The sequence below is a fragment of the Mugil cephalus genome, chromosome 9 (assembly GCF_022458985.1).
Source record: "Mugil cephalus isolate CIBA_MC_2020 chromosome 9, CIBA_Mcephalus_1.1, whole genome shotgun sequence".
NCBI classification, from domain to species: domain Eukaryota; kingdom Metazoa; phylum Chordata; class Actinopteri; order Mugiliformes; family Mugilidae; genus Mugil; species Mugil cephalus.
In genome coordinates this window covers 817,990-832,102 of record NC_061778.1, presented here as the reverse complement: position 1 = coordinate 832,102, position 14,113 = coordinate 817,990, and the positions used below count along the sequence as shown (strand labels likewise).

The window sequence follows — 14,113 nt, the reverse complement described above, 5'->3', positions numbered from 1 at the left end:
TGCTTCCGGTCCAGGCTTCAACTCCAGGGGAGAGTTTTTAGGGGAAGAAGAAGCTGCAGCAGGAGGTGAAGATACAGCAGGAGGAGGAGGAGGTGGTGTAGAGGCTGCAGGAGGAGAGGAAGAAGCTGCAGGAGGAGGAGGAGGTGGTGTAGAGGCTGCAGGAGGAGAGGAAGAAGCTGCAGGAGGAGGAGGAGGTGGTGTAGAGGCTGCAGGAGGAGAGGAAGAAGCTGCAGGAGGAGGAGGAGGTGGTGTAGAGGCTGCAGGAGGAGAGGAAGAAGCTGCAGGAGGAGGTGAAGAGGCTGTAGAAGGAGGAGGAGGAGGAGGTGAAGATACAGCAGGAGGTGAAGAAGTTGCAGGAGGAGGAGAAGAGGCTGTAGAAGGAGGAGGAGAAGTTGCAGGAGGAGGAGAAGAGGCTGTAGAAGGAGGAGGAGGCTTGTTATTCCTCGGGGCACGTGGGACGTCCCGGCTTGGAGACGGTTGCCGTGGGGAACTGACAGCGGTTACCGTGGAAACCCGGTCTGCACACACAGATGTTGGCGAGTCGACACGACGCTCCGTTACGACAGAGAGGAGAACACGAGGCTGCAGGAGGAAACCGGGACGTTAAACAGGTTCTAGGAAACAACAGGACCTTAAATAAAAAGTTACATTTAAAGAAAACAAAACGAACAAATGAACAAAAATAGAGACAGAAGAAAATAAATATACTGTGTTATATGAATGGAATAATAATAAGCTGCAGTAAAGTCCATTAACTTTAATAACCTGGAGTCTGTTACAGAAATAAAAATAATTCATCTTAGAATAATAAACTCATGTGTGTTAGAGGAACATTAAACTAAAGACTGAGTGAATTAATTATTCCTACATTCTGTAATTCCTTCCCTCCTTCCTTCCTTCCTTCCTTCCTTCCTTCCTTCCTTCCTTCTTGCCTTCCCTCCTTCCTTCCATCCTTCCCTCCTTCCTTCGTTCCTTCCTTCCATCTTTCCCTCCTTCCTTCCTTCCTTCCATCCTTCCTTCCATCCATCCTTCTCTCCTTCCTTCCTTCCTTCCTTCCCTGCTTCCTTCCATCCTTCCCTCCTTCGTTCCTTCCTTCCTTCCCTACTTTCCTACCTCCCTCCTTCCCTCCATCCTTCCCTCCTTCCTTCCTTCCATCCTTCCCTCCTTCGTTCCTTCTTTCCTTCCCTGCTTCCTTCCATCCTTCCCTCCTTCCTTCCCTACTTCCCTCCTTCCCTCCTTCCTTCCTTCCATCCTTCTCTCCTTCCTTCCTTCCTTCCTTCCCTGCTTCCTTCCATCCTTCCCTCCTTCGTTCCTTCCTTCCCTACTTTCCTACCTCCCTCCTTCCCTCCTTCCTTCCATCCTTCCCTCCTTCCTTCCTTCCATCCTTCCCTCCTTCCCTCCTTCCTTCCTTCCTTCCTTCCTTCCTTCCTTCCTTCCTACATGTAATATCCACATTGATGAATATCAGGTCCTAAAGTTTCAGACCATTGAATTGTCACATGACGGTTTAAATGTTATTTCCTTTTATCATAAAAACTAAAGCAACAAAATCACGATGACGTTAATTCACATTTTCCACCTTCAACTTATTTTAACAGGTCGTGTTTGTTTCAACTGTTCAGGACAAACGAGAGATTTACTGTGAGTCGTAGCTCAATGTATAAACACACATATGTGTGTGTGTGTGTGTGTGTGTGTGTGTGTGTGTGTGTGTGTGTGTGTGTGTGTGTGTGCGTGTGTTTGTGTGTGTGTGTGTGTCTGTGTGTCTGTGTGTGTGTGTGTGTGTGTGTGTGTGTGTGTGTGTGTGTGTGTGTTAAATCTGTTTCCGTTCACGAGTTTCTGCTTCACGGCTGATCCAGATAATCCTACAAATCATATTTATGTCCCACTAACCTGCACCAGACAGAACTCTGCAGTTATTATTTAACTTTCTCACTCACAGATGAAGGAACCAGACGGAAAGTTCATGTTTTATATTTGAATCCTTGTTGTTTGTTGGACTTATTTAGTGTTTGTGGATAAAAACTGAAGAAGCCGAATGTTTTCATGGTTCAGTTATTAAACATTCAGGAAGAGACGATTTTCAGATAAAGATTTTTTTTCTTTTTCTTTTCCTTCCTTCCTTCCTTCCTTCCTTCCTTCCTTCCTTCCTTCCTTGCTGTTGGTGCCTCTAGTGGACGTTAGAGAACCTGCAGGTCTTTTAATTCTAAACCACATTAGACTCATTGGTTGATAACAGCTGGTCCGATGATCCTAAACTCGTTTTTATTTTATTTTATTTTATTTTATCTTATTTCATTTCATTTCATTTCATTTTATTTTATTTTATCTTATTTCATTTCATTTCATTTCATTTCATTTCATTTTATTTTATATCATCTTATTTCATTTTATTTTATTTTATTTTATTTTATTTTATTTTATTTTATTTTATTTTATTTCATTTTATCTCTGGACCACCTGGTTCCTCTCTCTGAACATCGTTTATCATGAAGCAGCTCTGACTCTCACACTTTGATCAGACACATGTGCAGCAGCTGTGACCTCTGGGCTCCTTTCTAAACACTACATTACCCATGAGCCTCGGCTGCAGGGAAGACTTCCTCCAGTGGAATAATTCAGAAGGTTTTTAATGATCGGTACGAGAGATAGAGACAGATGATTGGTGGTTGATTCAGTCGTCTACTTTTCCTTAGACTAAAGTCCTTCCTTGCTTCCTTCCTTATTTCCTCCCTCCTTTCCTCTGCCCTCGCTGTGAGGCCCAGGTTGTAGTTTTTATTTCTTATCTCTCTCCGTGGCTGATGTTCCAGATGAACACACGTCCAGGTGAGTCTCATCGAGCTCCAGTTTCCTGCCTTCGTCTCTTAAACATCTGCAGCTGCTGCAGATGTTTCCAGTGCGAGTTGACATCAGCAGGACGGAGGAAACCGATGTAGAGGAAACGCGCTCGGATTAGAAACGTCTGGATTAGAAAAGCAGCAGCAGATGATGCTCACGTTTAACCTGCACTGCTTCTCAGAGACACGTCTCCGTCCACATTAACGGAATAAAACTTAACAGGAGACGGTTCTGTTAAACCAGGTCAAACTCATTTAGGACGGTTTGATCTCTGCAGGGTCAGAACCGCAACACAACAGAACATTAGGACATAAATAACACATAATAATAAGAGGAATATGATGAAGGTGTTTACATTTAATGAACTGAACTATTACAAAGTTTCTGATTAGTTCCAGGTCTCAGTGTTGTGTTGTGTTGAGCTCTGAAACTAAAACTGTTTGAAACATCAGATACTTTCACTGGAGAAGCTGCAGTTAGTGAGGAAGCTTCCGACTGGACCTTGGTTTGAAGATGACGGCTCGTACTCACGTTTGGTGCATCTCCTGGTTTTAGGCGACAGAGTCCATCCAACACAACACCGGTCTCCACAAACACGAGGTCTAAGGGCACAGACGGAAACAAACCGATTCATGAAGGTTCATTAAGTTCTTCTCCACCTCCGTCCTTTAACGAACCTCCACCTCCGTCCTTTAACGGACGCTTAGAAGTAAAGATGCTTTTAAATCCTCATCATTTCATCCAAACTGACTCCATGAGGATGAGATCATGACTCTGGGTTTGGACACAACCTTGGATTCTACCCTCATGATCCTTAGTCACTGGCAAAAACTACAACCGCCTGAATAGGGACTTGAACCCTAGACCCTCAGATTAAAAGTCTGATGCTCTGCCGACTGAGCTACCCAGGCTCTGGAGGCGTCAGTCTGAGGAGTAAACACCACGTTAATACTGCTCCTCTTTGATAAAACATCTACACAGTGATTCTGAGCCTCAGTCACACGCTGAGACGACACTTTTTAAACTGTGTTCATCTACGCAGACGTTTACTGATCCAGGACAGTTAATGACGTGTGTTCCCATCGGCCTTCTGGGAAATGGGGTCAATTCACAGGCAAACCCCGGCTCCAACACCCCCGCCCTCCACCCCCTTCACCCCCTTCACCCCCCTCCACCCCCCATCACTCCACCCCCCAATCAAAGTGACGCACCAACGTGACTTCACGGCCGAGTGTAACAGGAAGTGTTTAGACGTGGACTGAAAGAGTCTAAACCAAGTCTAATGAAGACCAAAACCAGAGTCCAGGTCTAAGCCAGAACCGTGCAGATCAGTCCAGAACCAGTCTAAAACTGTTCTAAACCAGGAGTCAGTCAGGATTATATGAGAAGACAGAAGGCACGCAGACTGAAACCAGATTAAAGGGTTTAAAAACAAGTCTAAACTGTTCTAGACCAAAACCAGACTGGATTAAAACCAGAATATAGATCAACATTAAACAAAGTCCAGCTTGAAAATGCTCTAAAATAGAAACAAACCGGATCTGAAACCAGTTTAACCAGAATATAGATGTATTACTCCAAAACTAAATGTAAAACCAATAAAAAATAATAAGTATAATAAGTCAGGCTAAACCGGGTCCAGATCAGAATCAAATCAGATCTAAAACCAGGACGAGTCCTGATCAGAACGTGAATAAAGCCCAAGAACTGAATCTGGACTCAGTGTGAACACGACATCAGAGACATTAAATCTACGCTGTGTCCAGATACTGGGCGTCACTTTGAGGTTTATTTTCTGATACGATGACTTTTTAAATTTAAAGTGTCGTCTCAGCGTGTGACTGAGGCCCAGAGTTAATATGTAGATGTTTTATCAAAGAGGAGCAGTATTAATGTGGTGTTTACTCCTCAGACTGACGCCTCCAGAGCCTGGGTAGCTCAGTCGGCAGAGCATCAGACTTTTAATCTGAGGGTCTAGGGTTCAAGTCCCTATTCAGGCGGTTGTAGTTTTACCAGTGACTAAGGATGATGAGGGTAGAATCCAAGGTTGTGTCCAAACCCAGAGTCATGATCTCATCATCACGGAGTCAGTTTGGATGAAATGATGAGGATTTAAAAGCATCTTTACTTCTAAGCGTTCGTTAAAGGACGGAGGTGGAGGTTTGTCTCTAATGTGTTTCAGGCTGAGGTCTAAGCTGGTGTGGACTCTGAGCCGGGTTCAGGTTTTAGAAGGAGCTGTGCGTTAAATGCGTCGACAGCTTCTCTGCTGAGGATTTAATCATTACTCACAGTGTACTGCTCGTATTGTGGCAGCAGAGGAGGCCCCACGAACTTTACACGAGCTTTAGCAGCGTCGCACATCCAGACCCCAACACTCAGACAACGTTAAGACCTCGACACCAAACACGAGTCTAATCTCTGCAGCAGCTGCCTCCAGACGAACTGTTTTACTTAAAATCCACCTCATCACAGACCCAGCGGGTTCACGTAGACTCAGTGTTTGGTAGATTTGACTTTAAACTACTCCTGACTGGTCTGTAGCATGATGTAGCATGATGTAGCATGATGTAGCATGATGTAGCATGATGCTGCCACCCCCATGCTTCACAGTGAGGATGGTTTTTACCTGAAACTTCCTGAGAAAAGTGTATTTGGTTTTCGAAGCTCCTGATTGTCTGATTGAGATCATTTTAGTGACGATTGTCCCACTCAGGAACATACTTTAGTACAAACACTAAAAAGTGAGGTAGTTAAACCCTTAATCCAGTCGGGAAGTGACCAACAACTGGAAATAAATCTAGAGAAACAGAGACGCCAGTGGATGATTCTGGATTCTCACATTAATAATAACAAGATATATTTTCACAAGGAAAACATATTTCTCCACCTCAGAGTGATAAAACCACTGAAACTAATCATTTAAACGGATGTTTGTTAAGAAAGTGAGACATTAACTAATGGAAATAATGTGATTAAATACTTGAACTGTTGCTATGACCTGATGATGACCTCAATAAAAGCAACATAAAGAAGAAACTTCAAAAAGATTTTACTCTCTGGAGAAATATCATCTGCTCTGATGAAACACAGGCGAATGAGTTTGATCCATTTAGCCGCTTCATTTAGCCGCTTCATTTAGCCGCTGCTAACTAGCTATTCTCAGCCAAAAGACACAAAAACATCTCAATATCTCATCAAATTCAAAAACAACTGATAATAAAATGCAACTGATTTTGTTTTTATGACCTTTTGTGATTTTGACTCTGAAACAAACAAGCAAATCTGTAAAGATTCATATATATTATTTTATGTTTTACTAAATTTGTGAACATTTCTGTTAAGTTAAGTTCACGTAAGAAACAAAGTAATTTGCAAACTGGACGTGCATTTGTGTTTTAATTTCTGATGTTATTGTCTTAAACAATGAATGTAACTTATAGATGAGACTCAAATAATGTTTTGCTGATACTTTTATCAAAGAGAATTTAAATAACTTCCAACTTCAACTCTCGTTGGCTTCGATTCCACAAGATGTTGAAACTTAAAAACTGAGACTAAATGAAGATCAGATGGTGAAGTGTCCACTGCTGGGTTTAAATCTCATTTAAATGCCGTGTCCTGTCTTCAGATCAGGTGTTAGCGAGTTCACAGCTGCTGCTCTCACAGCGTAGGAAGCAAACAGCAGCTTCAAAGACGCCACTTTGCTTTGGAGTCCAGATAAAACTGAGCCGCCTTTCACGCGTCTCATCCCTCAGAGCTCAGAGGAAACTTTCCTTCAGCTGCACGGCAACAAGAAACCACAGCTCAGCTCAGATCAGACGAAAACAACGCGAAAAACTTCAACTTTAACGTCTCCACTATGCAAAACATGTTCTTAAGTTCAGTAAAACACACACTCATGATTTCTTACATTTTACATTATTATAAGAAACCGTCATTAACAGTATTTACTTTCCAGATGGAGGAAGAGCTACTTCTGTCCTAGCTTATATTTAACATAAGGTTTATTTATTTCCCCACTCTGGGGTCTTATGTTTTTATGTTCTGATTGACCCGTCCAATATATTTAACAATGTTTAGGCTAATGTTAGCTGGTTTAGACAGACATTATTCAGGCTAATGTTAGCTCGTTTAGGCTAATGTTAGCTGGATTAGACAGACATTATTCAGGCTAATGTTAGCTGGTTTAGGCTAACATGGACAGTTTATGTTAAACCTACTCCTGTTGTGATCACATGGCCCATGTTGTTTTGTTTTTGGTTCCTATTTTTTTGTCAGTCCGTTCATACTTTGATAAAAACACTTTGTCAAATCTGCTCCATTTACACAAACTCCTCTGAGGATAAAACACATTGAGTACAGACCAAAGCCTTTTTCCTGATACCAGGGCTGAACATGTTCTGACTCTGTGAATGTTGCAGGGCCCAGAACATGACCCCCACCAGGACCACATGGCCCCACAGCGTCAGTAAAGCTGCAAGGCTCCGGCCCCGCGAGGTAATAAAAACCAGAGCAAACACGGGGCCAGTTCACAGGGTTTAGGATCAGACTCCACTGATCTGCTCGCGGTGTGTTTGTGTTGACTCTGCGTCCGTCACTTCACCGTCAGTCAGACTTGCACTTGAGGCCGGTTACACACAGAATTTCACACATTCCTGAGGCGCCTGAAACACACCTGACAGATGCTACATGCTAACAGCTTTACATGCTGGCGCATTAGTCACAGGTTAATTAATGCGTCCTCACGTTCCCCTGAGGAACATGCAGAGAACAGAGCGTCTGTGGAACCTCAGTTTATCTGTGGTCACAGAAACTAATGACTTAAAGAGGGATGTAAATTCATGCAGATACGAGCTACGGCCTTTTAACTTTACAGTGTAGATTTAATCTGATTTTTCTCAGTTATTTCTATCTGGTGTGTTGTACTGTTCCTACTGTGGTACTTTTACTGGCTGCAGAAACATGTGCAAAACATTTCACTGTGCATTATACAACGACGCATGTGACAAATAAAACACTCTTATCTTAATTATTTTATCAGTTGCATTTAGACCTCGAGGCTCAACAGTCTTGTTGTGACACAAGATGATAAATAAGAAGTTTAACACAAAGGAGGATGTAAAGTCAATCACGCAAAGTGAAGTGAATTGTTCTATATTCCTGTTAGAGCAGAGTTCGTGCACGAAGGTCCAGATAAACATGAGTTTAGTCACTTTTTGTGAACTTATTAGAACTTTCAGTTCATTAATATAATAGTTATATAAACATTAATTAATACATATAATGCATTGAAAATAAGTATATCAGTCATTTAAAATAGAAACCAGAGCAAATCCCCTTTAATTACCCGCTCAGAGCTGCTCTCCTCCGGACACCGGGCTTCTCGTTGCTCGCTGCCCCGGTTCTGTGTCTCCTCCGCCCGGGCTGCAGGACTCCGTCCTCCCGCCGAGGAGGCTCCAGAGCCGCGGTGAAGAGAGTCAGAGTCCCGCTGGTCCACAGGAGGAGGACAGAGACACGCATGTTGGACACAAAGACACAGGGCGGTGGTTGATCGGATCACTGAGACCTGAGCATCTTTTCAGAGTCTGACAGAGGTTCAGGGTCAAAACACACGCTCCACTTTTATATGAGCAGCTCACAGCCAATAGGAGCAGAGGAGCGCAGACCAGCAGCCAATCAGAGGCCTTCCTGGGAGCGAGGATTAAAGGCTGAGCAAACACGAGGACAATTCTACTTAAAATTTATTTTAATCAGTTAAAATAATCTCGTTCTTTCAATACTTCTCCTCTTCTATTATGGACGAGGGGAAATTTCTCCAATGTGGGACAAATTAAGTTTTTTCTATTATATTGTTTATTCTAACTCTTTCTGAGAGATAAGATGAATAAAATAAATACAATAAAATATAAACTGTATCCTTCAAATGTAAACTTAAAAGGTGATAATTCTTGCATTCGTGCATTTACAATATTTAAAAATTCAACAATTCTTCGTTACATCGTTTATATTATATTTTGCATTTCCCCAGTGGGGATCAATAAAGTACTATTTTATCTTATCTCATATCAGATTCTTGAAAACGGAACCCAGTCTGAACCACAGGAAGAATGTGATCATATTTTTACAAGTCACTGGAACATGCAAAGTTAATTCATTTATGTTTGTTATTGAAAAAGAATAAAATAGAAGTCACACGAATTAAAGGACTTTCTTAGTTACTCCAGAAGTTGATTTATCTTATAGTTTTATATTAACTAGTTGAAATTCAACATTTTAACATATCGATTATTATTTGTATTGATTTATTTTAAGTTTATATTTAGTTCAGGTATCATTTCCGTTTTTTTTTTTTTTTTCAAAGCTTGAACCGGAAGTTCCGCTGCTGTTTTTGCTGAAGAAGAAGAAGAACTGTCCCTTAGCCTGGAGCTAGCTGTTAGCATCTCTGTGTTTCTAAATTAAATTAAATGAGATTCATTCACATTTTGACCAGCTCGAGCCACGTTAATAAACCTCTCTGCTTCCGGTTTGTTTCTATCGTTTAGTGAACTGTTAGCGCAGAGAAGCTAAAAGCTGAAACTGAAAGGGACGAAGAGCCGGTGGCTAGGCTAGTTAGCTCCGGTGGCTAGGCTAGTTAGCTCCGGTGGCTAGGCTATGGACCTGTTTGACGACCTGCCGGAACCGACACAGAGCTCCGGTGAGTGGATGTGGATCTGTCGGTACCCGGAAAGATTCTTTACTTTTTATTTATTCATTTATTCATTCTGGTTTTATTAAACCTGAGCACAAACTGTAGTTGACACTAAGAATATATGATATATTTTTAGCTTTTCTAAAAGCTTTATTTCACTAACTCTTTACAAACTAAATAAATGATCAGATTTATTAGTAACAAACGTTAGAGTCGGAATGAAACATGTTTCTTCAGGTTGATGATGAAAGATGATTAAAACTCTTTAATTACATTTAATTACTGTTCTACATTAAAGGTAGATGTGAGATGTTTTCTATAAATCTCCTACCCTGCATTCAGCCATAACATTATGACCACTGGTTGGTTAGATAGATAGATAGATAGATAGATAGATAGATAGATAGATAGATATGGGACTGAAACATTCAGAATATTCATCAACCAGTCAGGTTTTAGGATGGTTCCTTGTTTCCTTCCCTGCTTATACAGACTTTAATCATCCTTAACGGAAATCGCTTGGTCACCCATGTTATACATGAGGAGATGAAACTAGACTTAGAAAGAAAGACTTTTTCTTTAAGTCTTTAAGTACAAAGTCTAGTTCTCAGTATCAGGACTTAGAAAAGACTGAGACCAAAACTGAGACTGTTCCCAAGGAGAAACCACAGGAGCCTGAAGAGGAGGCCTCATTAGTGCAAGATGAAATAAATAAATATATAAATAAATAAATAAATAAATAAATAGCGGTGGCCCTAATACTCTAATAGTTCCAAGTATAGTTTCACCTCTTCATCGGACAGCCTGCACAGCATTTTGCAGAAACACTCACGTTCTCTGGTTGTTGTCGTCTGTAAACGTCCATTTTATTCTACACATTATATTTTGTCAGTGGTGACATCAGTCAGAGTTCACTCTTAGGATTTATACTGAGTAAAGTTGTGAATCCCCTTCTGAAATAAAGCTGAGAGGAAATCAAAGTGACATTTACAGACAAACACAAACACACGTTCCTCTGGTCATAATGTTGTGGCTGATCAGTCTGGCTGAAATCTTCCTGCTGTTTCATTTCTATGGAAGAGTATTAGTGCCACAAAATGTCAAGAATAAAGTCAAAATATAAATATGATGTGGAGAATTTCGACTTTTTGCTCAAAGTTTTATTTCACGGTTTTATCTCTGATTCACCTTCGTCCATTTAAACGTTGGACTCTGTAGAAAATGTCTCAGGGGTGAAGATCTAGTTTGATCTGTTTCTTCTTCAGGTCCAGGATCTGCTCCCTCGCCGACCACCAAAGAAGAAGAAGAAGAGGAAGAGGAGGAGACGCGGCTAAAAAGGAAAAGAGACGATGAAGACAGTCCCTCTGAGGACAAACAGAAGGAGGAAGAGGAGCGAGGACAGATCAAGAAAGTTTGTAAAGAAGGTCTTCAGCTGTTCATCCACAACGTTTGTTTGCTTCTTCTCCTCCGATCAGAGACGCAGATGGAACCTGAAGAAGAAGAGGAGTTGGAGGAAGCTGGACTCACTGTGTGATTGTGTCTCTTCTTCAGGACTTCCTGTCCTCAGAGGCTACGTGGCGGCGCGGCGTGGAGAGAGGGACGAGATGCAGGACGCCCACGTGATGCTGCCGGACCTGAGCGTCCTCCTGACGTCCCCGCTGCCCGGAAACGTGTAAGAGCATCAGCCACGCAACACTGCCCCCGTCAGGACGCCACAGGAACTACAGCTCCACAGACTAATGGATTACACCCTCCATGGAGTAATAGATTACATCCTCCGCAGACTAACAGATTACATCCTCCATATTCACTCCCTCTGTGTCTCTAACGTGTCTCTAACGTGTCCCTCTGTGTCTCTAACGTGTCCCTCTGTGTCTCTAACGTGTCCCTCTTGTCCCTCAGGTCTAGAGTCTCGTACTTCGCTGTGTTTGATGGACATGGAGGTTCTCGAGCTTCTCGCTTCGCAGCCGAACATCTTCACCACAACCTGGCAAAGAAGTTCCCCAGCGGTGAGGAAATAATAGTAATAATAATAATAATAATATTAATGATAATAATAATGACAATAATAATAATAATAATAATAACAATAATAACAATAATAATAATAATAATAATATTAGTAATAATAATAACAATGTTGATAATAACTGGATAAATAAATAGATCAATGAATAATAAACACATAGTTTCCATCTCTTCTGTTTCAGGAGACGTTGAAAACGTGGACAAGCTGATTAAAAAGTGTCTCCTGGACACGTTCCGACAGACGGACGAAGACTTCCTGAAGAAAGCGTCCAGCCAGTAAGACTCAACCCACAGAGACACCATCTGTCCCCTATGACGTAGACGACGTCCACTCACGTCCCCTCATGTCCACTCATGTCCACTCATGTCCACTCACGTCCCCTCTTGTCCCCTCACGTCCCCTCATGTCCCCTCATGTCCCCTCATGTCCCTGTGTCTGTGAGCAGGAAGCCGGCGTGGAAGGACGGATCTACGGCCACATGTGTCCTGGTGGTGGACGACACGGTGTACGTGGCCAACCTGGGGGACAGCAGGGTGAGACGAGCTGCACGCTGAGGACTAGAAATGTCTCTGTTATAAGTTACATTTAAGACACCAGACATCAGGCCTGGGTTGGACAGATGTTTGATGGACGGTGTCTCTGTGTCCCTGTGTCTCCAGGCGTTGCTGTGTCGGACGGAGGCGGCTGCAGACGGAGGGAGGAGGCCGGTGACTCTGGCTCTGAGTAAAGAACATAACCCAACCATCTACGAGGAGAGGATGAGGATCCAGAGAGCGGGAGGCACCGTCAGGTCCGTCCTCTGCGTCCTCTGCGTCCTCTGCGTCCTCTCTGTCCTCTCCGTCCTCTCTGTCCTCTCCGTCCTCTCCGTCCTCTCTGTCCTCTCTGTCCTCTCCGTCCTCTCCGTCCTCTCCGTCCTGTAGCTGGGACGTAACGGGACACGCTAACGTGGACATGTCTCATTTCCTCATGACACTTTAGCTCAATGTTTTATTTACTGAATATTTTATTCTACCTCACGTTCTTTTTGTTAGTTTATCTTGTTCTCGTCTCATATCGAGACCTCGTTCTCATCTCTGTGTCTCTGTGTCTCTGTCTCTCTGTGTCTCTGTCTCTCTGTGTCTCTGTGTGTCTCTGTGTCTCTATGTGTCTCTGTGTCTCTATGTCTCTGTGTCTCTGTGTCTCTATGTCTCTGTGTCTCTGTGTCTCTGTCTCTGTCTCTCTCTGTCTCTATGTGTCTCTCTGTGTCTCTCTGTGTCTCTGTGTCTCTATGTCTCTGTGTCTCTGTCTCTGTCTCTCTGTGTCTCCTCCTCAGGGACGGCCGGGTGCTCGGTGTCCTCGAGGTGTCCCGCTCTATCGGGGACGGTCAGTACAAACGCTGTGGAGTCATTTCAACCCCCGACCTGAGGAGGTGTCAGCTCTCAGCCAATGACAGGCAAGAACTGATGATTGGCCCCGCCCCCTTTTCCTGTTAGAAATGAACATTTATTTATTCTGTGAATCCACCTTAAAGTTTAAAGTCTCTGTCTCTGTCTCTGTCTGTGTCTCCCCGTGTCTCTGTCTCTGTCTCTGTCTCCGTCTCCCCGTGTCTCTGTCTCCCCGTGTCTCTGTCTCTGTCTCTGTCTCCCCGTGTCTCCGTCTCTGTCTCTGTCTCTGTCTCCCCATGTCCCCGTGTCTCCGTGTCTGTCTCTGTCTCCCCGTGTCCCCATGTCTCTCTGTCTCTGCCTCTGTCTCTGTCTCTGTCTCTGTGTCTGTCTCTCTGTCTGTCTCTGTGTCTGTCTCTGTCTCCCCGTGTCCCCGTGTCTCTGTCTCCCCGTGTCCCCGTGTCCCCGTGTCTCCGTGTCTCCGCAGGTTCATTATTTTGGCCTGTGACGGTTTATTCAAAGTGTTTTCGGCCGATGAAGCCGTTAAGTTCGTCCTCCACGTCCTCCAGGTGACGACTCGTTAACTCGTTAACACTTCGTGTTTATGACTCGTCCTCTGATTGATGTCTCCGTGTTTGTCCCCGTCCCCGTAGGAGGGGAGTGCTGAGAGGAGGTCGGGGCTGATGGAGGACGAGTTACGCTTTGAATCAGCCTGTCAGCAGTTAGCGAGCGAAGCTGTGAGACGAGGCTGCGCCGACAACGTCACCGTCATCCTGCTTTCTATTGGCTGCTGAGCCTTCATCATCATCATCATCATCACCATCATCATCATCACCATCATCATCATCATCATCATCATCACCTTCATCATCACCATCATCATCATCATCATCATCATCATCATCATCATCATCACCATCATCATCATCATCATCATCATCATCATCATCACCTTCATCATCACCATCATCATCATCATCATCATCATCATCATCATCATCATCATCACCTTCATCATCATCATCATCATCATCATCATCATCATCATCATCTTCATCATCATCATCATCATCTTCATCCTCTGACTCTGTGACGTCGCCCGTTAAATATTTTCCAATAAAACCTTTTTCTTTACGTTTGCTGTGACTTTTATTTCATTTTAATCTCAGTTTAGAAGATTCTCTTTAGATTTATTTA

At 43.1% G+C, this 14,113-nt stretch overlaps 2 protein-coding genes and 2 non-coding genes across 6 annotated transcripts; 2 read left to right on the top strand and 2 right to left on the bottom strand.

Annotated features, from left to right (window-relative positions):
• Positions 1 to 351: 351 nt before the first annotated feature.
• On the bottom strand, positions 352 to 8,416 carry LOC125013574 (latent-transforming growth factor beta-binding protein 2-like). Its single transcript, XM_047594360.1, has 3 exons — positions 8,186 to 8,416; positions 3,370 to 3,440; positions 352 to 582 (listed from the first exon to the last, which is right to left on the bottom strand). Exons 1-3 carry the CDS (start codon positions 8,356 to 8,358, stop codon positions 437 to 439), a joined length of 390 nt encoding a protein of 129 aa, XP_047450316.1. The 5' UTR covers positions 8,359 to 8,416; the 3' UTR covers positions 352 to 436.
• On the bottom strand, positions 3,677 to 3,749 carry trnak-uuu. Its single transcript has one exon. It is a non-coding gene; the product is annotated as a tRNA-Lys (tRNA).
• trnak-uuu lies at positions 4,766 to 4,838 on the top strand. The gene has a single exon. It is a non-coding gene; the product is annotated as a tRNA-Lys (tRNA).
• An 812-nt stretch (positions 8,417 to 9,228) lies between the features above and the next one.
• LOC125013014 (integrin-linked kinase-associated serine/threonine phosphatase) lies at positions 9,229 to 13,834 on the top strand. 3 transcript variants are annotated; one of them, XM_047593275.1, is made up of 10 exons: positions 9,229 to 9,532; positions 10,792 to 10,950; positions 11,078 to 11,198; positions 11,429 to 11,535; positions 11,737 to 11,830; positions 12,001 to 12,088; positions 12,215 to 12,345; positions 12,868 to 12,987; positions 13,404 to 13,485; positions 13,570 to 13,834. In XM_047593275.1, exons 1-10 carry the CDS (start codon positions 9,490 to 9,492, stop codon positions 13,708 to 13,710), a joined length of 1,086 nt encoding a protein of 361 aa, XP_047449231.1. In that variant the 5' UTR covers positions 9,229 to 9,489; the 3' UTR covers positions 13,711 to 13,834. The 3 variants fall into 3 exon arrangements, with proteins under 3 accessions (XP_047449231.1, XP_047449232.1, XP_047449233.1); XM_047593276.1 differs by lacking the exon at positions 9,229 to 9,532 and having other exon boundaries at positions 10,797 to 10,937; XM_047593277.1 differs by lacking the exon at positions 9,229 to 9,532 and having other exon boundaries at positions 10,838 to 10,973.
• Positions 13,835 to 14,113: the final 279 nt, after the last annotated feature.

Bases quoted from the DNA above. Each gene is read 5' to 3' on its own strand.
- LOC125013574 (XM_047594360.1), bottom strand. From the start codon at position 8,358: ATGCGTGTCTCTGTCCTCCTCCTGTGGACCAGCGGGACTCTGACTCTC. The intron at 3,441-8,185 runs GTAATTAAAGGG...CTGTGCCCTTAG, and splicing joins AGGAGAGCAGCTCTGAGCGG to ACCTCGTGTTTGTGGAGACC. The intron at 583-3,369 runs GTGAGTACGAGC...TTCCTCCTGCAG, and splicing joins AACCAGGAGATGCACCAAAC to CCTCGTGTTCTCCTCTCTGT.
- LOC125013014 (XM_047593275.1), top strand. From the start codon at position 9,490: ATGGACCTGTTTGACGACCTGCCGGAACCGACACAGAGCTCCG. The intron at 9,533-10,791 runs GTGAGTGGATGT...TTTCTTCTTCAG, and splicing joins GGAACCGACACAGAGCTCCG to GTCCAGGATCTGCTCCCTCG. The intron at 11,199-11,428 runs GTAAGAGCATCA...CTTGTCCCTCAG, and splicing joins TCCCCGCTGCCCGGAAACGT to GTCTAGAGTCTCGTACTTCG.